Genomic DNA, 27,216 nt, shown 5'->3' with positions numbered 1-27,216 from the left:
CGTTTAATCCCCAAACCTGTGCATTCCCAGAGTTAACATAGAAGATACATATACTTATCAAAATAATAAAAATCACTCCCATTATTACACATCTGATGGGTATATAACAGTAAGCCTCAACTTATACAGAAATAAACAAAACAAAACCCTGAAAGTTTTTACCCCAACAGAATCACTAATACAGGAGAAGTATAAAATTTGGAAAATCTCTAACTCTGTTATTTTCATATGGCAGACACAATCTCAAATCTAAGTTTAATGGGAGAATCACCTCTATGATGGGATAGTCTGGATTCTTAAAAAAACTGAATATATCCTAATCCAATCTCTAGAGAGCAACTAGCAATCTGAAATCCATGGCTTGCCCTGGACCTAGACCAAACTAAACCGTAATATTTCCAAACCTCCAAAGGCTCATATATCTTCTGGCCAGGCATATGGACTTTTATGAACTTTATTATCTATATTTGTTACTTGTTTCATCAGTAATTCTCAACTTGGTTCTAAATCAAAGGCTTCAATAAAACCGTAAACTATATTCAAATCCTTGTTTTGAATACTTATATGAAAATGTAACAACTAAATATTTGAAAAAAGAAGACAAAGACTTTATAAAGACTCTTTTATACAGAAAGACAATCAAGGTGGGGATGGGGGTGGGGAAAAAGGAAAAGGTTGGCTTTGGCTACCACCAGTCTATAACCTATCTCAAAGTATCTGTCTGCACTGACCAAAATGTATTTAAGTAAAACCATATTTACTAGTATAATTAATTTAATGGGTTAAAAAGAAAACTAACACAATCTGTGGTGAAGTTACAGACTTACAAAATAACACAGAAAGAACTCATCTTGTGTTTTCAACTCTGGGTCATCTTGATATGTATCAAAAAAAAAAGGTGTTTGATTTTTGTTTCTACATTATTTTAAAAACAAGCTTAAATACAAGGACAATTTACATAGCACTTGGTACATGATGCAATGTACAATAAATTTTATTTATGTATTGTTAAAATAGTGTTGGAAAACAGTTTAAAAGACCAAGAGTGAGATAAAGGCAGAGGAAAAACAAAACCATGCAGTGAATTATGAATCACTATATGTTCTTTTCTTCATATTCTTTTTTCTCTATTTTAGAAGTTAACCTTACTTCACAAATGTCTGACTAAACCAATGTTCACACCTTCACACAAAATATCATTACACAAAAATTTTTAATATTTTTATACATTACAGTGAATGCTATTTATTCTCAAAATTCTCTTACTTAGCCTAATTCTTCCATGGGAAACCAAATTCTTTATCTGTAGCCAAGTTCTTTTTTGAAGCAAACCAACTAACTCAGTAAAGGGCTTAAGCTGGATATAATACTAATACAATTTCTTACAGTTGTTTTATGTGTCAAGAATCAATAATGCCAAAGTAAATGCATCTACAATGGTAATACCTTAAGATTTTTCTACACTTTAAAATCTTATTATATAATAAGCTTAAGTTTCTACATTTACACTCATTTAACTTAAGTTCTGTTGACATTTTTCACAGAAACTGAAATAACGTTACTAAGTACTATAAACAATAATACACAATGCTGATGAATACACATAACAAATTCTCATCCTTGTGTCAACTAGTTAAATATCTATACAGTAGTTCTATAAAATCTTAATTGTCATTTATCCTTAGGCTACCTAACTTTTAAAACAATAAAACCAACCTTATATTACAGAGATGCAAAGTATTTATTACCTACATTAAAAAGCAACTGGATTAATTTCTAAGCCCATTATTCCCAAGTGAATCTTTACAATACAGTGAAGAAAAGGTGGGAAGACAGAAAATAATGCATGAAATACCATCAGGCAAATAGTTTATCATTTATTCAATTCACAAAACAAATACTTACTGAATATCTACTGTGCACCAAGCATAATGCTAGATGCCAGAGATATAAAGGAGAGTTAAGACAGACAACATGGTCCCTATGTTTACAGTAATTAATCTTATAAGGAGATAGATCTTGATCAGATAATCCTATGATTGAGTACATTAAAAACAAACTGATATTAATGCTTGTATGAAAAGGATCATAGCTGTATGAAAGTATTTAGTATAGGAAATTGTTCCAAAGTAAGGGTTCAGCGAAGATTCCAGACAGAATAGAAGGGTTTCAAGCTGGGAACTGAAAGCTGAGAAAAATTAACAAGGACGTGGAGATAAAAACAACCAGATAAAGACCCAGTAGTGGGAAGGAGCACAATACATTCCAGAAAGAGAAAGGACAGTGTGGCTAGATGCAGAGACCAAGAAAGGGAGTAATATAAGAAGCCAAAAAGGAGAGGGGCCAGATCATAGAAGAATTCAGGTCATTTAGGATTTTAGTCTTTCTCCTAGTCTACTTTTCACTTTTGGAGTGAAAAATGTCTGTTTCTAATATAAGTTCTACTTGTGCAACATCTTTACAGGTAATGGAAACTTCACAAATAATTGTTTGAAGAATAAGCTAGAATGGTCTTAGTTACTTGAGGCAAAAATAGCTTTCTGTTTTTTTAATTAAATTTATTTTAAGATCATACAAGTGGGGAAAAAAAATCACCACCCACTGAAAATAAATGACTTGTACCTAAAAAGTTGAGATGTTTTGCTCTGAGCTTTCTTCTGCTTCTACAGATTATTTTACTTTTAAAGTATAGTGCTCAAACTGAAAATAATATAAAAAGGGATCAATATCAAAAGACTATAATAGGAAACATTCCTTTCCAATTTTTATAAGCCTACTGAATTCCATCCTGTTATAAATACCATTTTCCTAACTATTCAGTCATTTTAAATTATGGCCTGTCTTCCAACCAACATCAAATATTTAATAAAATAATTCAGTTAATATAGTTTTAAAATCTGCGGCAAAGCCCACCTCATCATAGTTATTAAAATTTTTTAATTTGTTTTACCATATGGTCCCTTACCCCTCTCCATATAATATTCAGCAACATAATTACATTCTTACTTCCTCATTCCTGGTGATTAATAAACTGATTAATAAACTGATTAATAATACTGACATTCAAAAAATAGTTATTGCTAATTTACTAAGGATAAAAATACTGGACTATGCACTGGGATTGAAATATGATTAAGATACTCTTTCTTTGATGATTTCTGAATATGAATATTCAACCTAGGACATAGGTAAAATATAACAAAATTCAAAACCCACATTGAAATAAGATCTCAGTGTGATGGAGAGACTCAGCAATTTGGACTTAACTTATATTTCTTTGGTCAGCCATCACCTCTTATGAAAATCATTTAAAAGTAGAAATTAGTTTAAGAGAGCGAACGAGGCTGAGCTTCTAAGTTAACCAAAAGAAAGATTACACACATGCCCCTAGTCAACCCAAATATCTCAAAATATTTCTATACACCTCAAAAAATGGAAATTCAGACTTAGATTTCACAGTTCAGATTTTTCTAGTTAAGTGTTTTCAAATGACCTATAAATCAGATTTGAATATTACACATAAGATATGAAATATGAAGTTTCTTTCTAAATGACCCTTCTAATATTTTGTCATACCTGAATAAAATAGTTTTATAGTTTCCACTTAACTCACCTTCATCATTTATTATATTTTTCATCCCTTACTGTTCCATATAAACATTAAAAGTAAAGATTCACAGTCAATCTAAACTTACAGCTAGAGCTATTTCCTCTGATACCAACCAGTAAGAGAAAATTAGCCTAAGCATGGCAAAGTCATGCTTCTCTGAGTGGTATTCTAATAGAACCTCAGCGTGGAAAGTAGCCAAAGAGAACAGAACACATAACAAGTAAACCTGAGAACTGAACTTCTGTCCCTACAAAGAAGCAATGCCATCCTTCTAGCATATCCATCCATCCATTGATATATCTATATCTATCTCTGCCTTTCTACTACATCCTAGGACTACATTTTAGTAATTGTATATATTTGTACAGGCACTATACTTTAAATGAGGCATTCCCATATAACGCATGTGGGGGCAGGACGAATGGGGAAAGAGGAAGAGAAAGCTTCAAAATGCCAGTCAAAACTTAAAGAGAAAGAACTCTTTGGCTACTTTTGGAGGATTTCAGGAAACCAACTCAATCCAAAAGCTGGCAAATAAAGGAAATCTAGCATTTATTCTGCCTTTTCTGTATAAACTGTACTGCGTGAAAACAAAAAAAAAGTTGATTAGGAAAAGTTTTTACAGAAGTCCAACTAATAATAAACAAAGGAGGAATGATAAAATTAGGATAACACTATTTTGCAACCCCTAATAAAATAATGGGTCAACCATCAATGGCTGCTAAATTCATGAGGGAAAAAGTTGATAGGGAACTTTACAAAGAATGGATTAGACAGACAATAACTGGACCTAGCGATCAGTCTTATCACCACAGAAAGCGATCACCAGACATCATGCAAAAAGAAGGTACAATAATCTATAAAGTATTCTTTCAAAAAGAATTAAACCCAACTCTGATCAGGCCTCTGAATTTAACTACCAGCTCATAAGAAACATAGGGGGACGGAGGAACACGCTAAATAACAAAACAAAGATGCACTGAGCAAAATCCAAAATGTGAAAAATTCTGTAAGACAAATAACTTACTTTATTCAACAGATAAACTACAAGAGGGAAAAAGGACAGAAAGAGAAGAAAGTATAGATTAAAAGAGACGTAAGAAATATATCAGTATGTGAACCTTGTTTATTAGATCTTGACTCAAGCAAACCAACTGTACAAAAAAGCAAAACTCTTGGGCTTCCCTGGTGGCGCAGTGGTTGAGAGTCCGCCTGCCGATGCAGGGGACATGGGTTCGTGCCCCGGTTTGGGAAGATCCCACGTGCCGCAGAGCAGCTGGGCCCGTGAGCCATGGCCACTGAACCTGTGCGTCCGGAGCCTGTGCTCCGCAACGGGAGAGGCCACAACAGTGAGAGGCCTGCGTACCGCAAAAAAAAACAAAAAAACTCTTTATTAGACAACAAGAAAAATGTGAATACTAATTGGACATTTAATTACATTAAAGAATTAATTTTCTGATGTGAGAGTGCTGTGGTTATATTAAAACAACAAAAAAGTGTCCCTACCTTTTTAGAGGTGCATGCATAGGCACACATACATATATTTACAGATAAAGTTGATAAGATATACAGGAATTGCTTTGAAACAGTCTGGGAGAAAGGTGCAGGGAGCACTGATATACATGAAATAAAACTGATCATCATTAACTGTTGAAACTGGGTGGTGGGCACAGAAAGGTTCATTACAGTACTCTATTTTTATATATGTTTTTAAATGCTCATTTTAAAGTTTGAAAAAAAATAAAGAAAAAAGAATTGTCCATTGTAGACTGTTAACCTCTGAGGCATTCTTATGTAACATACTGACTGAGCCCACCTACACATGAGGCACTATTCCAGTTGCTAGAGACACAGAAATAATAGAGAGACAAGCATTTTAAAATTCCCTACAACACAGCAACTGACAAATGAAATAGAATTATTACAGAATTGCTAACACAGAAGAAGTAATTAGAAGCATATAATTCCAGAGATTTACTAATAGTAGTTGACAAATATAAACATGAACGATAAGCAAATGGGGTTTTTTTGGTAATCACCTCCCATTCTTTCCTCTGCTGATCCCTAGTTCTCCAATATTAAGAAAGTAGTAAATCAAGGGACTTCCCTGGTGGCACAGTGGTTGAGAATCTGCCTGCTAATGCAGGGGACACGGGTTCGAGCCCTGGTCTGGGAGGATCCCACATGCCGCAGAGCAACTAGGCCCGTGAGCCACAACTACTGAGCCTGCGCATCTGGAGCCTGTGCTCCACAACAAGAGAGGCTGCAACAGTGAGAGGCCCGTGGACCGCGATGAAGAGTGGCCCCCGCTTGCCACACTAGAGAAAGCCCTCGCACAGAACCAAAGACCCAACACAGCAAAAATAAATAAATTAATTAATAAACTCCTACCCCCAACATCTTCTTTAAAAAAAAAAAAAAAGAAAGTAGTAAATCAAAATAAAAATATTATCTACTTGCTTCCTCTTTTCTGCACATTGATTTTTATATTATTTGGCAATTTTTGGTTTCCTTTTGTTAAGAAAGCTTAGGGCCTCCCTGGTGGCGCAGTGGTTAAGAGTCCGCCTGCCGATGCAGGGAATACGGGTTCGTGCCCCGGTCTGGGAGGATCCCATATGCCGCGGAGCGGCTGGGCCCGTGAGCCATGGCCGCTGGGCCTGCGCATCCGGAGCCTGTGCTCCGCAACGGGAGAGGCCACAACAGTGAGAGGCCCGCATACCGCAAAAAGAAAAAAAAAAAAAAAAAAAAGAAAGCTTAAAATGAAAATTATGACAAATACATCTGGCTACTACTCCTCTCATTATTATTTAACTTTGTTACAATAAAATAACAAGAAGCATTTAATTAAAGTAAAAGAAAACTGAGCAAAGTTAAGAAAAAAACTTATTAAACAATAGCTTGAGAACGTTCCATGTAATCATGAATATCAAGGCCATGACACATGGCCTTCTATAAAAACATAGGTAATAATGATAAACTACTAAATTTAAAATTGGCATGTTGTGCTAGCCCAACAAATACTATTCCTTTCCTACAAATCAGAAACTATATGACACAGAATTATAAACAGACTTCTTTTAAAACTTAGTTTGAAATCTCATACTTAAAAGATTAAGGTATTATAAATATCAATACCTATTTATATACATATACATTTATAAGCAGTGGCTTAAACACTTCGAAATAAAATATAAAAATATAACTTTACAATTGTCCTTTATCATATTTTAAAGATTTATATTTTTAAACGATCTTTCAAACTAATAAAATACTAAAACTCTCTTGACTAATATTTTAGTGTAATTGAGCACTGGGTAGGTAATGCTGCAAGAAAGCACTATGAAAGATATATATAACACAAAGAAATTAACAGATATTACTTATAGAATGAGTCATTCCATTTCATGAGAAAAAGAAGAGACCAGTCACCAATTTCCAGGTCACAATAGAGAGAAGCAAGTAACATTAGATGGAAATAAGACATTGTTTAATAGAAACACAATTCTGAGTACACCACCTAGTTCCTCATGAAGAACTTTCAAGTTCAAAAAAATATGAAGGAAAGAAACGAAATACAGAGAGCAGTTGTAAACCACTGTAAAGCTCATATTGGGAGAAAGGATTAAATATACAGACTCTTGTTAGGGAATAACAATGTGAGGTGTTACTCAATGTATCGTCTCTGATTAAGCAGAAATATTTTGGGCTGTGGCTATCTCTGAAAATACCCAACTCCGAATTCTCTAACAACCCAGTTCAACCCTACACTCCCACGTGCTGAATATTCAAATAGAAGCAACCAACATAAAGGCCAAGCCTCTACACAGAGGTGAGCAGATCCAACACTGGGCAATGCAGCCTGGGTATCACTATTGCTTTTTCAATTATTCTGGCAGCAACAGAAATCTACCTCTATTTCAGGAGGCAAAATTTGTTAAAGAAGATCAGCAGGTATTGCATCCTTAGAAAACTGACCACCTACAATAGCAATGAAGAAAGAAAATCAGATGAATGAAGCACAAGTGAAAGAGAGATTCACTTGCCACAAAAAGTGGAGCTGAAGTATTCAATATTAGTTTCTCATAAACAAAAGAATAAATAAAAGACCCAACCATGAAGAGGCATATGACCCTAGTTCAGTCAAGGCCCAGAAATCTGTCCTTTTGATTTATATTCTTTTCATTACACAGCACTACCTTATCTCAATGATGTCTTAATTAGCCCAATTAAAACAACTGCATTTACTGAAGACACTGGGCAAGCAGGTCAGATGTGTACATCCCAATCAGCTTGTTCAGTGACCCCAAGAGAACCTGGGATAGAGCCACTACCCCATTTGCCCAAGGTCGCACATTTTTCCAGGCAGAGTTAGCTCTAAAAGAACTCATAGGCTTTGCTTTCCCAGAAAAACAAAATTCTCTCTAAAGCCCAAACACTCAGATAAGCATGTTCTCTTCACAGACACCAAAGGCTAATGCGGCTGCTGTTTCCCACAGATTTTGTCCATAGGAATTCCATGCTAGTCTTCTTGTTCTGGGTCCATACTATACGCTACAGTTCCACCAATCTAAGACCACAACCTGTGAAATTAGAATGTCCTCAGTCCCTTTCATAAAATTATCTTTCTTTTGAAACATTTATGTATCCTAAAAAGCACCCTGTTTCTTCTTAAATTTCACATTCAGACTATTAACACCAATGAGTGTTCATTCAAAGATAACATATTAAACTTCTATTAAATCTATTATGTTGTTTTTATAACTCTTTCCATATACCTTTTCAATATTTACCAGTTCATTTATATGCTAACACATATATTTTCCGTCAAACTATCTAGAGTCTCATCAAACCATTAAAACTTTGAGAGTGGGTAAATTTTACCATACAAATACTTTACCAATAGCACATCATACAAAATATATACTATTCTTCAAATTATGTGAAATGTTATTTGATTTTTCTCTATTCTTCCTAATATACTATCTTTCAACTGTATCCAATCCTGAAAATAACTTGAAGGAATGCGATATATATGAACCAAATCAAAACAAATTCAAAAGGCCATCTCAGTAAAGCAACATATCCCTAATATCATTTGCTCCAACAACTACTGCAGAATAGTTTTTTAAAAGTATCTATAGGGCTTCCCTGGTGGTGCGGTGGTTGAGAGTCCGCCTGCCGATGCAGGGGACACGGGTTCGTGCCCCGGTCTGGGAAGATCCCACATGAGGCGGAGCGGCTGGGCCCGTGAGCCATGGCCGCTGAGCCTGCGCGTCCAGAGCCTGTGCTCCGCAACGGGAGAGGCCACAACAGTGAGAGGCCCGCGTACCACAAAAAAAAAAAAAAAAAAAACAACTATCTATAAAAAAGTACCATAACATAAATGTGCTATATCTCCAAACATGAATTATGTTAAAATAATTTCTTAAGTTTAAATAACACAGAGTAGATTGCTAAAAGCAATTAAATGACAACCAATTATTTCATACAGCAAAAATGACATCTCTTTATTAAATGCCAGGCATTCAATTCTATCAACAATTGTCCTGCATAAGTCATAAATCAATGAGAACAGTATCTACCTGAAAAATGTTCTGAGAAACTTACCATCATTTTGGCTCTCGCCCTTCATCTCCTCCTTCCATGATGGGATGGTGTTCAAGGGAACATAGTCCCTTAGGTATTCTTTGCGTCTCTCCTCTACGGTCATCTTCAGCAAACGTTCTTGCAAAATAAAAGCAGAATCTCCATTTGTATTTAACTTTTAAGTTCAGGAATTATTTTACAATTTAAATATTAACCACATTATACTAACCAAAGAATTGGTGTGGGCTTGAAGAATACCAAAATCAAATCTAATGACTCCGTATTTGAGTGTTAAAAGGTGTCAAATTAATACTATATTAGTAGGGGGAAAAATAAGATCTAAGCCTGATGAGGAAGACATTCTTGTGATAGTCCAAGAAAGAAGTAAACTCTTTCAAACATCTACTGACAGTCTACTATGTGCCAGGTGATATGTTTATACACTGCAGGTACAAAGGTGACCTTTAACTTTGAGGAGTTCACAAAAGAGGATACGGATAAGATAAAAAATAATAGCTACATAAATAAAATACAAAATCCTAAGACAAATAAGTACAAATGCTAACAGCACAAGAAAAGCAGCCACCAAGATATTTCCTTAATTCTACAATGCCATCAACAATAAAAGTGCCCTTTCAATTAATAATACCATTGTGGAGGTGATATAAACAATACTTGAAGTATAAATCTTGATTATAAGATTAAAATATTTTAAACACTTTGAAGTAACAATAGTTGATGTTGTTTATAAAGAACGCACTGTGTGCCAGGTACTTCACATGTATAATTTTATTAAAATAATCTTCCCAACACTCAGCAAAACTGATAGTATTATTATCCTGATTTTGCAGATAGGGAAATGAAGCACATCAAAGTTCAGGAGTTTGTCCAAAGCAAGAGAGCTTTCTATTAAAATCCACTCAGATATCTCCATTAGTAAAAAACTATAGCCTATACCGTTAGCCACTATACTGTACTACCTTCTCAAGAAAAGCTTCCCAAAGGAGGTGACATGTATGCTCATTCCTGAAGGACAGGTAGAATTCTGCCATGAAGAGGTATGAAATAAGGATATTTCAGACTAGTAGAGCAATGTAAACAAAGATAAGGAGATACGAATAGTTTAATGAAGCTGCAAGATATGTTAGGAAGAGGGAAAGTGGCCACAGAATTGAAAAGTAACTAGAAACATAAATTAAAACGAAAATGTACATGAATATGTATACTATGCCGAGCCGTTTAATCTTATTCTATAAAGTACACCACTAATATTCAAAGTTGACTATTCATATCCTAGAAGGTACATAAAACGATCCACTAGGATACTAGGGAAAAAAACTAAAAAATTCTATTTATTTCGAACCTAAGGAAATAAATTAGATTTATTTACAAATAAATTAAGATTTTCTAATATTCAATATATAAACTGGCACTGGCAACCTCACTCATTCCGTATGTCAGCTGTCATGTATCATATATTTACTTTGCCAAAGGTCGCCACAATGTAGAGCAATTGACAGTCACACTCTCACTCTCCAATTCTCTTTCAGCATATTACAAAGTATTGTAGTTTAGATGAATGGATTTAAGGACAGCATCTAGTTTTAGGTAATCTAACCCTCATAAAATAATCACTTTAAAAGATTCTTTCACAGAAATAAACTGCAGAAAGTATTAAGGTAAGCACAAGTGAAAAAATGTTGGGCACCAACATTTCTCCCTGCTCCTAGACCTGGCTTTTCTTCAGCCACAATAGGAGACCAAAAAAAAAAAGATTTTCATCGGATGTAATATATTCAAATCACAATACTACAATACTCAACACTATATTGAATTTAAGATGCCTAGGCCATTCAAGTTGAAAACAAGAATCTGGAACTCAGGAAAGATCTAGCCTAGAGATTTGGAAATTATAACCTAAAATTCTAGGCCTACAGGAAATTCATTGGGGAGGGTAAGACAGGGGACCAAACCTCAAACAAACGACATTTAGGGAGTGAACACAAAGAGGAAAAAAAATGAAATAAAACTGAGATGTCACTGAAGGTACAAGGTGAATCAGGGTCCCACTGATGTGGAAACCAGCAGAGAAAAGAGTTTTAATGAGGAGAAAAGGGGAAATCTTGTCAATTGCTACAGGAAGATCAAAAAGAATGAAAATTAATAAGCCAGTGGTTTTTATCAACTGGGTCAAGAACAACACTGAAAAGAGAACAAAATGGTTAACATCTGTCTGGATTCTAACACCAAATCATGTAAATCTGTGTGATCTTGTATTACTTAATCTCTCTATGGCTCAGTTTCTTTTTCAGGTAGTTGGTAGGTATTATTCCCAACTTATAGATGAGGCAACTAAGACTGAGAGGTTGAATAACTTACCTAAGGTTCCACAGCTAGTCATCAGTACAACTAGGATTCAAACCCAGACAAATGGTGTTCTAAGCTCTTGACCTTAAAATACACTACCTCAGGGCTTCGCTGGTGGCACAGTGGTTGGGAGTCCGTCTGCCGATGCAGGGGATACAGGTTCATGCCCCAGTCCGGGAGGATCCCACATGCCGCGGAGCAGCTGGGCCCGTGAGCCATGGCCGCTGGGCCTGCGCGTCCGGAGCCTGTGCTCCGCAACGGGAGAGGCCACAGCGGTGAGAGGCCCGCGTACCGCACAAAAAAAAAAAAAAAAAAAAAATACACTACCTCACAGGGTTGTTGTGAGAATTAAATGAGATAATCCAAGTAAGTTACTTAAAATAGTGCTGGGCACACAAACAGGACTCAAATAGTAACTATTTTTATATTAGTACCAACATCATTGTTATTACTGAATGATTTTAGGAACATTAGTTTCCTTGGAGCATAACTTGAGATCCAGGAGATTTTGAGGGACTGAGGAAAAGATGGAAAGTGAGAACAGCAACTCCAAGGTGAAGCCCTGTGGAAGGAAGGCTACCTTCCTTGATCGTTGTTATAGGATGAAGAGAGGAACCCAAAGACACTGAGAAACTAAACATACCCAAAAGAGAATAAATGATAGTACAAGATCTCAAATAATACAGATGAGATAAAGGGTACAAGCAGAGGGGTTAATCCTTAGAAACAGAGATGAAAAGTGCTTCCTCTAAAAAAGGAAGAAAGCTGAAAGAACAACAGACATGTAAAGAAACAAAAGAGACTATGGAGGAAAATGTTAGAGCTGTTCATGTTACATGACATGTATTTTCTCCGTGAATTAAAAGGCAACGTCATCTGTTTAGTATAGGAACTTAAGTTCTTGATGGAATAGGAAACTTGAAGGGAATGGTAAATTTGAAATAATCACATGGAGGAGGAAAAGTGATGACTAGTGTTTACCAAAGCACTACTAAAAAAGCTCAGATCACTAATATGGAAATACAGCAATATCAACGATCAGGATGAAAGATATTACGGAGCAACTTGTACTTTCAGTAAGTGTCAGAAGTACATATGGGATTGCAACCTGGCCTCTGTCATTCCATATACTTAAAAGTTTAAGTGTGGACACTTAGGAAAAAAACAAGATGAATAATAAGACAATAAGATAAAACACTGAGATAATTTAACTTTCAGTACTTGAAATGATAATACACATTGAGTGGTTTTGAACTAGGGCACAAAATATTAAATCAACACCGTTTATTTAACCTATGTGGACTTGAGAATTCCTTAGTTATTTATTTAAACGATGAAACATACTGGGGGGCACAGTCATATATACAGTTTCTTCAGCTTTACACAAAACTTTTCCTTAAAGAATGTTTCACCTTTGCAGATGTACTTAGTAGATGGTATCCTGAGTTAAAATATGTTTAAAGAATGCCTTGACATTTCAATGAGGTGGGTAAGCCTTCCTTTAGATTTAAATAACAGTTACAAAAATACCATACCGCCCTCTCCAGTACAATTCAGAAAAAGGTCACGCTTTCCATCAGCTTCTTAATACTAACTACTGTCTTGGAAATCCTCACCTCCTTCTTGGTGGTATAACATATGTGTGTGTGTGTGTGTGTGTGTGTGTGTGTGTGTGTGTATATAATACACACACACACACACACACACACATATGTTTACTGAAGTATAGTTGATTTACAATATTATACTTTACTAAATATTCCAAAAATAGATATCCTGATAAGATGCTGACACACTAAAAAGTATTCAAGTCACAATAACTTTCTCTTTTAATGCAAAAATATGTTAGTTTTGGACAAGAGAAAAATTTACTTTGTTAAGTGCCTTCTTTAATTGTGCATTTGCTTCTCTGTTTAGATAATATTAATTTGGTAATATTTTCCCCTATTATTAGAAGTAAAAGAAGAAAAAAAAATCAAGACATTAAAGTTTTAAAGATGCTTGCTTATGAAAGTCCAACAGTGTAGATGTTAAATGAAAGAACCATTATAACATTGTTACTTTAGGAACATTATTATGACAGAAAAATATAATAGTTCTTAAGTAATCGCTATAATTTCATCAATTATTTATGTATTGAAAACAATCTCCATGTTTTCCACTATTTTGCCTTCATTATTATCAATAATACAAACCTAACATTTCAAGACCATCAATAAAAATGGGCATAAAAGATTTTTCAGTGCTTACAAGGTGAATCCTTGTTGAAACTCAAATAACTTCTATTGCGAAAACAAAGCAAAACTATTTTACGTTACTTTATATATCAGCCTATTATTCTCAACAGCATTTGATTTGCGACACCAAAATTTAGTTCTATATATGTCCATAATCATTAAAACATAATTAAATGGCATCCAGTCTGTCAATATTTAAAGACCATTTTAATTGGGTCTTTCAGTTATGCTATGTTAAATCTTCCCAGTAGTTAATGTGAAAAAAAGTCCCTCCTCATCCCCTTCCTCATGCATTGTTTTAAGTAGGTCCCTACATAAAGGATTTTTTTTCCCCATATTCATTCCCTTTCTTTCATCCACTGTTTGGCCTTATTTATAAAGACCAGCAGTTGCAGTAAAAATCCAGATTTTAAAGAACTATTATCAAGGAAATTAACTTTCACTCTAGTCACCCCTTTATCCTTGTTCTATAAAAAAGATGGGATACTTAGGAGAGATTTGCACTTCCCTCACTCGACCTCACTCCTGATACAGAGCAGAAGCAGTGCGAATACTTTTTACTACATTTCTGTACAATCAGCTGCTGAAGAGTTTTTTTAAAAAAAGAACGAAAAGAGAAAAGGAAAGAGAATAGGAAGGAAGGAAGGAGAAAGAAGAAAGAAAGAAAGAAAGAAAGAAAGAAAGAAAGAAAGAAAGAAAGAAAGAAAGAAAAGACAAGACTACAGACTCAAGTTTTACCTTGAAATATTACCTAACTATGGTGCCAGAGAAAAACAGGGAGGGAGGTGGAGAAAAGAGGGTTGGGTCGCACACCTCTGTGCCTCATCGACATCAGCGTCACCGTCAACCTGGCTGATCTGGATAAGCTTTGATCTGCACGAAACTCAGGGATGGGCTCATTCACAGAGAGCGACATCAGTCTCACACTCTTACTCGGAGCAACTTCAGACTATGAATGGGGATGGAATCTAGAGGAAGTCACTGCAGAGAAAAGCTCATTCAGACTTCTCTGACTGCTCTTAGCCTCGCGGACAAGACCCGCTCGTTTTAGGTTCCCGCAGAGATCTAGGTTTCAAAAGTCACACTGCGGCGCAGAAGCAGGGGCCCTGGCTGAATATCCGAAGGTGGGGACGCCCAGCCAGCGGATGGGAAGGAGACAGGGGACAGAGGCGAGGGGTGAACGTCTGAGGCTCGGCGGGCGCGGAGCATCAGCATCAGCTGCAGCCGGGGTGCCAGCTGGCGGGCACGTATCCGCGGGACACCCGGGCCGGGAGTCCGAAAGTCCCAGCTGGGGTCCGGGGACAGGGTGCGGGGGCCTGAGCAAGTTGTACGCAGCCCGCGGGCCGCCGCGCGGCGGTCCGCGCCGCTAGAGGGGCGAAGGTGACCGGGCGCGGCGGGCGGCAGAGAGGGGCGTGCGCCCACACGTGCGCTAGCGGCAGGTACCCGGGGGCGGCGCGTGCACGCCGGCGTGCGCGCGCGTACGCGCGTGTGTACACACGGACCCGCCAGGGAGGCGGCACCGGCCAGCCGGGCGCGAGGCGGGAGCGGGGCGGAGGGCGCCGCGGCACACACAGCCCTCACTCCCGCCCCCACCCCACCCCACCCCACCCCCGCCCCCCGGGACTCGACGGGCCGGTTACCTTTCTCCTCTCTCCACACCTTTTTCTTCTTGTTGCTGGGGTACATGTTGCTGTGGGGGTGGCTGGCTTTAAGCTGCAAGTTCCCCAGGCTCACGGGCAAACAGGGTGTATGCGGAGCGGGAGGGGTGGGAGGGGGCGCTCGGGAGGGAAAAAGTGGAAGAGGCTCCGGGTCCCGCGCCGCTCGCCGCTCTCCAGTCGCCGCCCTCCTCCCTCAGCACGCACTCGGTTCCGGCTCCCACCCGCCTCAGCCCCGCGGCCGCCACCACAGCAGCACCTCAGAGCCTGTCAACTAGGTCACGCCTCGCGCTAACCTAACACCCGCGCAGGCCCCGCCTCCCAGCCGCTAGCCAGCGCCGCCTCCCATTGGCTGCACCGCCCGCCGCTCTCCGCGTTCCAGCTACCGCGCGCCCCGACTCCGGCCCCAGGGCGCACGCGCAGGCGCAGGCTCGGGCCCGACGCCGAGGACGTTGGGGAGCTGTTGGGGGCGGAGCCAGGGCTCGAGGGGGCTGGAGGTGGCTCACGACTGGGGCGGGACGTGGGGCGGCCCCGCGGGAGCACCGTGAGGCGCTGGGCGCTTCTCTGCGGCTTCGCTGCGCTGGGAAAACCCGAGGGCGTGGCCTATAGGAAGGGCCAGGTGCGCCAGGTGATTGAGCGCTGACTGGGAAAAGCTGCCTCAGGGCCTGGAAGAAGTAGAAGTGTGAGGAGATGTGAGTCAACACGAATTGTATACTTTCACTGTCACCGCCCAGTCTGGACGGATTTTACCGGATAATCTGAAGCTTTCCTCTTGGTGGGCAAATATAACCGAAAGAAGTGAAAGGATTAGGAAATGGTTCCAGACCATATACAATCAGCTCCTTGACCTTGTAGTAAAAATTACGTATTTTACTCGACTCCGGTGAAGTCTGGAAAGAACAAAAGTAAACTCAAGGGTTTAAGAACCGGGAAGTAGTGGGCAACCAGAACCTTATACTGGAAACGGAAAGAAGTCACATCAAAGCAAGTTCAAGTGGGTGTTAACCAGAGCCCGTCATCTTATCGGTTTTATTCCCCCACCAATTGCTTCAGTCAAGGCGCTAGTCTAAAGGGCTCGCTTGAATCTGGGCAATGCTAGTCTGCAGGTAATCTGAAAACCTGGTTCCGTTCGAGTCCACCACAGGAGTAGGGTGACCTAGAATTTAGAGGAAGTTTGGTAACCCCATCCCCAAATTTATGGTGTTTCTAAATATCAGACAAGGCTGATTTGGTGGATGTGGTGAATCCACATTTATTTGACAATTGGGATGCTGTGTTATATGTGTTGTACTTAAGCCAGGTGTGTAAGAGCAAATAATTACTTGGAACACGTTTTTAATAATAAGAGGAAAAAAAGGAAGAAAGGGGAGGCCCTTAAGAATTGTAAAGAATGAAATGTTTTGAGTAACAGGACACTCTCATGAGGATGATTAAGTAAGATAATTTTGTTAATTTTGACATTGTTTCTGCTTCTGTTTTTCTTTTAATGCTGTGAAGTACATAAAAACTTGTTTGAGAGAAATAGGGAAAGCTTCAAGAAGGAAGTGACATTTGAGCTAATAATGAAAATATGCACTCATTTGTTGGCAGTGGAAATAAAAGCAGGACTCTAAGGCACATTACCAAGGTAGAATCAATAAAAATTGGTAATGAAATAGATTTTGGGAAGAGAATAAGAAAGAGAAAAAATCTAGGGTTTCACAGTATAGTTGAGTAAAATAGCAATATTAATAATATTTGGCAATACAGGAGCAGTTTCAGATTTCACGGGAGAGATATTGAGTCCTTAGTTAGAAATGCAAAATGCAACGTGTGCAGGAAAGTGCATTATACTGGGCACCTTCTCTTCTGTTACAACAGATAAGCTGTTTCCACCCCCACCCAGAGCCAGTCCTTCCACCTGTGCTTTCTTTTTTTTTAATAAGTTTATTTATTTATTTATTATTTTTGGCTGCGTTGTGTCTTTGTTGCTGTGCTTGGGCTTTCTCTAGTTGTGGCGAGCAGGGGCTACTCTTCGTTGCGGTGCGCAAGCTTCTCATTGCGGTTGCTTCTCTTGTTGCGGAGCACAGGCGCTAGGCGTGCGGGCTTCAGTAGTTATGCCACATGGGTTCAGTAGTTGTGGCTCGCGGGCTCTAGAGCGCAGGCTCAGTAGTTGTGGTGCATGGGCTTGCGGCATGTGGGATCTTCCCGGACCAGGGCTCAAACCCGTGTCCCCTGCATTGGCAGGCGGATTCTTAACCACTGCACCGCCAGGGAAGTCCGCCACCTGTGCTTTCTTAGAAGCACTGCACTACTGATTATCCTTTATCTCATGTTGACTCAAAGAACTGGGACCATCCATCAACTTTTAAACTTTCTCAGGTTTCTCGCATGTTAAAATAAATAAAATAAAAATAAATACAAATGCCTCCTGTGATCCCACACTCCTACTGCTAAGGGAAGTTACTTTCCAGAGTAACTTCCTCCTTTCCAAAATGTTGTGTCAGTTTTCTTGTATCCCACTTTCTGCTCTTCAGTCCACTCTAATCTGGGTTCTATCCTGTAAATAAACTGAAACGGCTGTTACTAAGGTAATCAATGGCCTTCATGTGATATTTAATGGACATTTTTCAATCTTTCTCTTACAAGATCTCTCAGCAGCATTTAATAGTATTAACCTCTTATTCCTCCTGACAGCATTCTTTTCCTTTAATTTCGTCAGCCTTTTGAGTTTCCTCCTGTCTAGTCATTCCTTTATAGCCTTCTTCGTTGGCCCATCTTCCTTTTCAGCCATTACATTTTGGAGTTCATTATTTGAATAATTTCATCCATATTCATGACTTCAGTTATAGCTATAATTCTCAACCAGGGGCAATTCTGCCTCCCTTGGGGACATTGGCAATGTCTGGAGACATTTTTGGTTGTCACACCTGAGGGAAAAATGCTACTGGCATTGAGTGAATGTAAACCAAGGATTCTGCTAAGCAGCTTATGATGCACAGGACAGTCCCCTGCAATAAAGAATGTCAATACTGACTGCTGAGGTTGGAAAATCCTGAGTTACATCAATGACTCCCAAATTTATTAACTACAGGAAAGTTTTCTTACCCCTCTGCCCTGAATCTAGAGTTATCTTGTCAAATGTGATCAGGTCATTTTACTGTTGTAAATCATTCAGTGACTTTGTGGTGGACTTTACCATGGTTTGAACTGAGTTCCCCCAAAATTCATATAGCCCACAATGTGCTTATATCTAGATATAGGGTCTTTAGGAGGTAATTATGGTTAACTGAGGTCATAAGGGTGGGGCCCTAATCCAGTAGGACTGTGGCCTTATAAAAAGGAGAAGAGTTCACACTCTCTCTCCCCTTCCCTCTGACTCCCCCATTCTAACTCCACTGTCCCCCATCATGTAAAGACCCAGTGAGAAGGCAGCCATCTGCAAACCAGGAAGAGAGCCTTCACAAGAAGCAGACTATGCTGTACCCTGATCATGAACTTCCAGCATCCAGAACTGTGAGAAAACTAACTTCTGTTGTTTAAGCCACCCAGTGTGCGGTATTTTGTTATGGCAGCCCAAGATGACTAACACAGTCTTATAAAAACTGAATCATTTAGGAGTGACCATCACCTACCAATTCTGCTTTACCTTATACCATGCTCCACCCCTACCACCCATCTCTGATGCCAACCATAGCAGCCCTTAGAGCTTTTCAGTTCCTTGAACATGTCTTATTCTCACCACATGGCCTTTTCACATGTTTATCACTATACCTAGGACATGTTTTGCTTAGTTAACACATCCTCATTCTTCAGAGTTTAGCTGGCAAAATTCGCTCCCTGGCAAAGCCCTTCCTGATTCTGATCCCACCTGACCTCTACGTGCAGCTTCCTCTTCTGTGTCCTCAATACTCATTCATTTTCCTATAAAGCACTTTTTATAGTTTTTAATTATACATTGATTTTTGTGATTATTTTATTAATATTCACTCTAGACTTACAAACTCTCTGAGGACAGGAAATATATCTTGTTGCTCACCATCCACAGAAAATGCACAATGCTTGGCACATAATAAAAATTTATTGAATAAATGAAAGTTAAGTGAGCATCTGTAGAGAAATGCTGGCAAAACTAAGGAAGAGCACATGACACCAAAATGGGAGCCCCTAATTTAATGTGAAGACCAAGAGAGGAACTAACAAATAAAATTAATGAACACCTCAAAGAGTATTACCATTCATCTTTAGCATATAGCAGATTTTCAACATGTAAATGAATGAGGCAGCGAGTGGTAGAAGAAGAATGAGAAGTTGTGTTCAAAAGTGTAAAAAAGTAACTGCAATTCAATTTTCAGAGAAACCAATAATATGTTTTCAAGGAGATGTTTATGGTCAGAAAAGTCAGATGTCTCACAGAGATCAAGTAGGATAAGAACTGAGAAAAGATCATTGGATTTATAGTCTATGTAAATTAGTGAAAATAAAAACATGTAGTTGAAGAGTAAGTGAGAGACAACAAGCCAGAAGCAGTGATGAAGTAGTATTCTTTCAAGATGTTTAGAGGCTAAGGGATAAGTAGAAAAGATAGCAGTAGCAAGGATACGAGGGTCAAGGGAAAATTTTTCTAGGAGAGGTGGAATGAAGAGTTTTTAAATTAAGAAGAGGATTGGTACAAAAGATTGAAACAAAAAGAGAAAGAGAGAGAGAAAAAGATAGAAGAGAAAAGAACAAATGTTAGAGTGAAGTACCAGAGAAAGTAAATGTGGATAGAATCAAAAGTGAGAGAAGTTTGGATTTAGAATATAGGAAGTGCATTTCATCTTTTGGGATGAATTAGGAAAAAAAGAACAGATAGAGATTCAAAAAAATTTTTTTAATAAAAACGAAGGAAGTCGAGGCAAGATAGGTCAAATGGCCTCAGTTTCCGTGAAAATAGGAAGGAAAATCATCTGCTGGAAGATGCTGATAATTCTGGATGCAAATGGGGACTGGAAAAAAAAAGGTTGTTTGGAGAATGTTTAATGGATGATATTAAGAGTTTAAATAAATTTTATTTAGATACTTGTTTAAAGTACAGAAGTTGGGACAGTTCTATTTTGAAGTCTCTTGGTGAGAGGAAAAGATATTAGGGACACTGGTAGACTGAATAATGGTCCCAAAGATCTCCAGGACCTAATCTCTAGAACCTATGAATGTTACTTTATTTGGCAAAAGGAACTTTGCCAGTATGACTGAGGATCTTGAGATCAGGAGATTATCTTGTATTTTGGTGGTGCCTAAATGTAATCGCAGGTGTCCTAAGAGGGAGACAGAAGGAGATTAAACCACAGAAGGGGAGAAGGCAAATGATGATTGTGCACAGATTAGAGTGATGTAGCCACAAATTGAGAAATGTGGGCAGCCACTAAAAGCTGGATGATTCTAGTCAAGGAATGGATTCTCCCCTGGAGCCCCCAAAACCAATTAGATATGCTCTTAATTTCAGTCCTGTAAGAATCCTTTTGGACTTCTGACCTCCAGAACTGTAAGACAATGCATTTCTGGGGTTTTTTCTGTTATTTTTAACCCACTAAATTTGTAGTAATTTGTCACAACAGCAATGAGAATACAGGGAGTAAACCTAAAAATTCAAGGCAATAAATACATCTGTTTCTGAAGTAATTACCTGAACACACTGTAAAAGTTGGATATATTTTAGGTATGATTTCTCTACTAGCTCCATTCTTTGGGTATTGTTAATAATGCGATACTTTACCTAATATTCATTTTGATTTCTGGTCCTAGCCTTAAGGGTATTCATTCATAAAATGCCCATATATTTTAAGAGAGTAAAGAAGGCATTTCTAAACACCTTTTAATGAAAGTTTAATGAAACACCCTTTTTTAACATCTTTATTGGAGTATAATTGCTTTACAATGTTGTGTTAATTTCCCTTGTATAACAAAGTGAATCAGCTATATGTATGCATATATCCCCATATCCCCTCCCTCTTGCATCTCCCTCCCACCCTCCCTATCCCACCCCTCTAGGTGGTCACAAAGCACCGAGCTGATCTCCCTGTGCTATGCGGCTGCTTCTCACTAGCTATCTATTTTACACTTGGTAGTGTATACATGTCAATGCTATGCTCTCACTTGGTCCCAGCCTACCCTTCCCCCTCCCCTTGTCCTCAAGTCCATTCTCTATGCCTGCATCTTTATTCCTGTCCTGCCCCTAGGTTTATCAGAACCATTTTTTTTTTAGATTCCATATATATGTGTTAGCATATGGTATTTGTTTTTCTCTTTCTAAAATCTAATTGATGACTGGGATTTGTTTGTCATGGTCCTAGTAAAATGTCAGCAGTTCCTTACCTGAACAGAGTATAAACATTTTCACCAAGATGGGGACCAAAGCAGACTTGGTCCATATGTTTCCTGTCCACCATAGCCTTGAGATCTTAGATTAAAGGATGATGTCAGATTAGTTAATTGTGTTTTCACATAATTGCAGCTTGCATCTCTGGAGGTACCATAAAAATAAGAATTTCCAGGGCTTCCCTGGTGGCGCAGTGGTTGAGAGTCCGCCTGCCGATGCAGGGGACACGAGTTCGTGCCCCGGTCCAGGAAGATCCCACATGCCGTGGAGCGGCTGGGCCCGTGAGCCATGGCCGCTGAGCCATGGCCGCTGAGCCTGCGCGTCCGGAGCCTGTGCTCCGCAACGGGAGAGGCCACAACAGTGAGAGGCCCGCGTACAGCAACTCTGAACAGAATTCAAAGAGCAACTCCTACCTATTTCAAGCCTACCACTTATCTCTCACGGGAGAAGTAACTAACTAGATATGGTTCCTTCCCCACAGCCTGCTCTGTCCATCAGCTGCCTTCATTCCCTGTTGAAAGGAACTTCCTGGCAGCTCATTGGCCCAAGAGTAAAGAAATTGTTGCTTAGCAACCAAGTCCTGACACCTACAGACCTAAAAAGAGGAAGCTTGTGGGCCAGCCGCCTAGTTCTACCTGCGTTACAGTAAGAAGGAGCTGCTTAGGAGAAAATGAAGCCCTTGTCCCTGCTAATAGACATATTGATAATTCTTGGGATCACAATTAAACGTAAGTTTTTCTGTCCTTGTGGTTCTCTGTGAGGGGTTTTAGCGCTAAGGGTGGAAGCTGATTAGAAAATCATATGTAACTTCACAATATTCCTAATTAACACTACTTTTGGATAACTACTTTAAAATATTCAATTAGGATAAATAGTAATGATACTCTCATTTAGGACAATACGTGGGAAAGATGTGTGTGTGTGTGTGTGTGTGTGTGTGTGTGTGTGTGAGAGAGAGAGAGAGAGAGAGAGAGAGAGAGAAGGAGTGGGGTGTGGGAGATGGACCAAATCTATGAGAAAAGGCTTACAGTAACTTTTATAGAGTAGGGATATTTGAGACAGGTTAAGTTTTGTTAAATCTAGAATATCATGAAGATCTAGTTCTAGAACTTTAAATGAAAAGTATAGAACTCAAGAGTGGTAAAGTGCTTTCATTTATATTCTTATAGTCTCTTATAATCTTTCCACAATAGCAATTCTACTTTCAAAGTTTCCATGATTCCTAACTAATTACTATCTTAAAATGGAAATTATTTTCCAGTCTCGTTTCTCTGGCCATTTAATGAGTTAATTTTTACCCAATCCTCAGATAATTTGCTCATCATGATTTCAATTTAAGGAATATGTATTTGCATTTAACCCAGGAATGCAAGGTTGGTATAACATCTGAAAGTTAGTTAATGTAATGCACCACATCAATAGAACAAATGACAAAGACCACATGGTCATCTCAATTGATGCAGGAAGAGCACTTGACAAGTCAACTTCCCTTTTGTATAAAAACACTCAACAAACTAGGAATAGAAGGGAACTTGTTAACGTAATAAAGGGCATCCTCAAAAAACTGGCACCTAATATATTTAATGGTGAAAGACTGAATGCTTTCCCCGTATGGTCCATCTAAGATCAGGAACAAGACAAGGATGTCTACTCTTGACATTCCTATTCAACATTGTACTGGAGGTTCTAGCCAAGGCAATTAGATAAGAAAAAGAAATAAAGATTGGGAAGGGAGAAGTAAACCTATGTGTATTTACCAAAGACATGATCTTATACACAGAAAATCCTAAGGTATCCACTAAAAAACTATTAGAACTGATGAATGAGTTCAGCAGGGTTGCAGGATAAAATACTAACAGACAAAAATTGATTCTATTTCTATACCATCACAGTAAACAAACCAAATATGAAATCAACAATTTCATTTACAATAGCATCGAAATAGATAAAGTGCTTAGAAATAAATTTAACAAAAAAGTGCAGAGCTTATACTCTGAAACTGCAAAAATTGTTGAAAGAAATTAAAGAAAACTTCAATAAATGAAAATACTTCCCATGTTCATGGATTGGAAAATTTAATATTGTTAAGATGGTAATACTCTCCAGTTTGATCTACAGATTCAATATAATCCTTGTCAAAATCCCAGCTTACTTCTTTGTAGAAATTAATAAAACAATCTGAAAATTAATATGGAAATGAATGTTCTTCTTTAAAAAAAAGAATAAAGTTAGAGGACTCACACTTCTCAATTTCAAAACTTACTACAGAACTACAGTAATCAAGACAGTGTGGTACTGGCATGAGGATAGACATATAGATCAATAAAATGTCATTGAAAGTTCAGAAATAAATCCTCACATTTATTGTCAATAGATTTTTGGCAAGGATGCCAAAATATTGAGTTAATGGGAAAGGGGAATAATAATTCTTCAACATATGGTGAGGGCATCTGGAAAGCCACCTATCTCATACTAGTTGGACACCTACCAGATGCTGTATATAGAAACTAATTCAAAATGTGTCAAAGACCTAAATATAATAACTAAATCTTTAAAACTCTTAGAAGAAAACATAGACAAATCTTTGTGATCCTAGATTAGGCAATGATTTCTTAGATATGCCACCAAAAGCACAAGCAAAAAAAACAAACAAACTGGGGCTTCCCTGGTAGCGCAGTGGTTGGGAGTCCGCCTGCCGGTGCAGGGGACACAGGTTTGTGCCCTGGTTCGGGAGGGTCCCACGTGCCACAGAGCGGCTGGGCCCGTGAGCCATGGCTGCTGAGCCTGCGCATCCGGAGCCTGTGCTGCGCAGTGGGAGAGGCCACAGCAGTGAGAGGCCCACGTACAGGAAAAAAAAAAAAAAAAACCAAACTGGATGTCATCAAGATTAAGCACTTCTATGCTTCAAAGAACATCATCAAGAAACTGAAAAGAAAACCCACAGAATGGGAGAAAATGTTTGCAAATCATACATTCAATAAAGGTTTAGTATTCAGGATATATTAATAACTCTTAGAACTCATGAAAAAAATGACCAAAAACCCAATTTTTAAATGGGCAAAGGAATTGCATAGATGCTCTTCCATAGGAGATATACAAATGACCATCAAATGCATGAAAAGACATTCAACATCATTGGTCATTAAGAAAAAGCAAATCAAAACCACAATGATATATTACATATTATCTATTAGGATGCCTATAATAAAAAACAAAAAAGGAAAATAACAAGATTTGACGATGCAGAGAAATAGGAACGTTCACACATTGCTAGTGGGAATGTAAAATGGTACTGCCACTGTGGAAAACAGTTTGGCAGTTCCTCAAAAAGTTAAATTTAGAATTACCATATGACCCATCAATTCCACCACTAGGAACACACCCAAGAGAAATGAAAGCATATGTCCACACTGAAAATTTGTATACAAAATGTTTATAAAAACATTATTTATTATATTTAAAAGGTGGAAACAACCTAAATAATGGATGAGTCGATAAACAAATTGTGGTGTATACATACTACGGAATTCAACCATGAAAAGGAATGAAGTACTGGAACATACTACAAGTTGGATAAACCTCAAAAATGTTACGATATGTGAAAGAAGCCAGATACAAAAGGCCACATATTATATGATTTTTATTATATGAAATATATGTGAAATATCCAGAATAGGCAAATCCATAGAGACAGAAAACAGATTAGTGGTTCCCAGTGGATGGGGGAAGAGATAATGGGGAGTTATTTAATGAATATAGAGTGAATTTCTGGGTTAAAGAAAAAGGGTTTTTTTGTTTGTTTTTTATTTATTTTTTTTGGCTGCGTTGGGTCTTCATTGCTGCGTGCGGGCTTTCTCTAGTTGTGGTGAGTGAAGGCTACTCTTCGTTGCTGTGCACGGGCTTCTCATTGCAATGGCTTCTCTTGTTGCAGAGCACGGGTTCTAGGTTCGCATGGGCTTCAGTAGTTGTGGTACTTGGGCTCAATAATTGTGGCTTGCAGTAGTTGCTCCACGGCATGTGGGATCTTCCCGGACCAGGGATCCAACTCATGTTCCCCTGAATTGGCTGGGGGATTCTTAACCACTGCGTCACCAAGGAAGACCCAAGAAAAAATTCTGAAACTAAAACGAGATGGTGGTTGTGAATGCACTAACAGTCACTTAATTGTACACTTTAAAATGGTTACTTATATGTTATGAACTTCACCTCAATTTTTTAAATGGTACAATGCTTTGGAAAGCAGCACTGAAGTTCCTCAAAAGATTAAACATAGAATTGCCATATGATCCAGAAATTACACCCTAGGTATATATCCAAGGGAACTGAAAACATTCCCATGCAAAAACTTGTACACAAATGGCAGCATTATTCATAGTAGCCAAAAAGTGGGAAAAAACTAATGTTCACCAGCTGATGAATAATAAATAAACTTTGTTATATCCATGCAATGGAATATTATTCAGCAAAAAAAATAAATGAGGTACAATATGGATGATCATTGAAAATATTATGCTGAGCAAAAGAAACTAGACATAAAAGGCCACATATTGTGTGATTTCATTGAGATGAAGTGTCCAGCATAGGCAAGTCCACAGAGACAGAAAGTAGTTTGCTAGTTACCTAGAGCTGGGAGGTGTAGGGGATTTGAGGAGATTATGGCTAAGGGATTACTTTGGGGTAATGAAAATGTTCTAAAATTAAGGTGATGGTTGCACACATCTCTGAATATTCTAAAAGCCATTGACTTACAGGGAGAAAAAAAATATTTATAAAGTTACGTGCCAGGAGTATGGGAAGAATATCTAAGACACAGTCCTTATCCTTGCGTAGCTTAGAGTCTAGAACAAAAAAACAAGTAAACGGGGAATAAATTGTAAAGTGTTGTAGATATTAAAATAGAGGCATTTATAAGATACTGTAGGGCACAAATCGGGGAAGCCAATTCTACTAGTGTGCGGAGCAGTCAGAGGGCTTCATAAAAGAAAGGACATAAACTGAATCTTGAAAGATTAGTGAGTGTTCACTAAGCAGGCAAAAGAGAACGAGAACATTTCAGACCAGGTAAAGGGAACAAAGACACAGAGGAATAAAAGAGCATGGTCTATAAATAAGTATGTCAGTTTGCTATGGTTTGGGATATAAGATGGAACACAGCAATTGATGGGGGGGAGAGGTAGGCAAAGACTGTGTGATAGGCTTTGAAGTTTGGGCTTGATCCTGTGACCAATGGGGAGTCATTTAAGGGTTTACTCATTGAAGAACATGAATAGAATTATGCTTTTTAAAAATGACTTTGGCAGTTGGGAGGTGGATGGATTCTAGCTGTACAACTCTAGTGACAATGTAAACAGTAGCAGACTACTGAATGGCCCAAACAAGGAACAATGAGGACTTAAACTATAGCGACAGCAGTGGGGACTGAGG

General features: G+C 38.3%; 1 protein-coding gene across 3 annotated transcripts in view; it reads right to left on the bottom strand.

Annotated features, from left to right (window-relative positions):
• The window catches only part of MACROD2 (mono-ADP ribosylhydrolase 2), a 1,992,245-nt gene extending 1,976,541 nt beyond the window's left edge, over nt 1–15,704 (bottom strand). For 2 of the 3 annotated variants that reach the window (XM_060078113.1, XM_060078114.1), the window contains exons 1-2: nt 15,441–15,704; nt 9,218–9,334 (exon numbers count right to left, since the gene is read on the bottom strand). In XM_060078113.1, the coding sequence (XP_059934096.1) occupies nt 9,218–9,334; nt 15,441–15,486 (163 nt within the window). In that variant the 5' untranslated portion in view covers nt 15,487–15,704. The remainder of the gene's footprint in view (nt 1–9,217; nt 9,335–15,440) is intronic. The other variant, XM_060078115.1, reaches the window with a different exon arrangement.
• Nucleotides 15,705–27,216: the final 11,512 nt, after the last annotated feature.

Source organism: Mesoplodon densirostris, chromosome 16, assembly GCF_025265405.1.
Source record: "Mesoplodon densirostris isolate mMesDen1 chromosome 16, mMesDen1 primary haplotype, whole genome shotgun sequence".
NCBI lineage: Eukaryota > Metazoa > Chordata > Mammalia > Artiodactyla > Ziphiidae > Mesoplodon > Mesoplodon densirostris.
The sequence above is the reverse complement of the archived record's forward strand: the minus strand, read 5'-3'. Positions and strand labels throughout refer to the sequence as shown.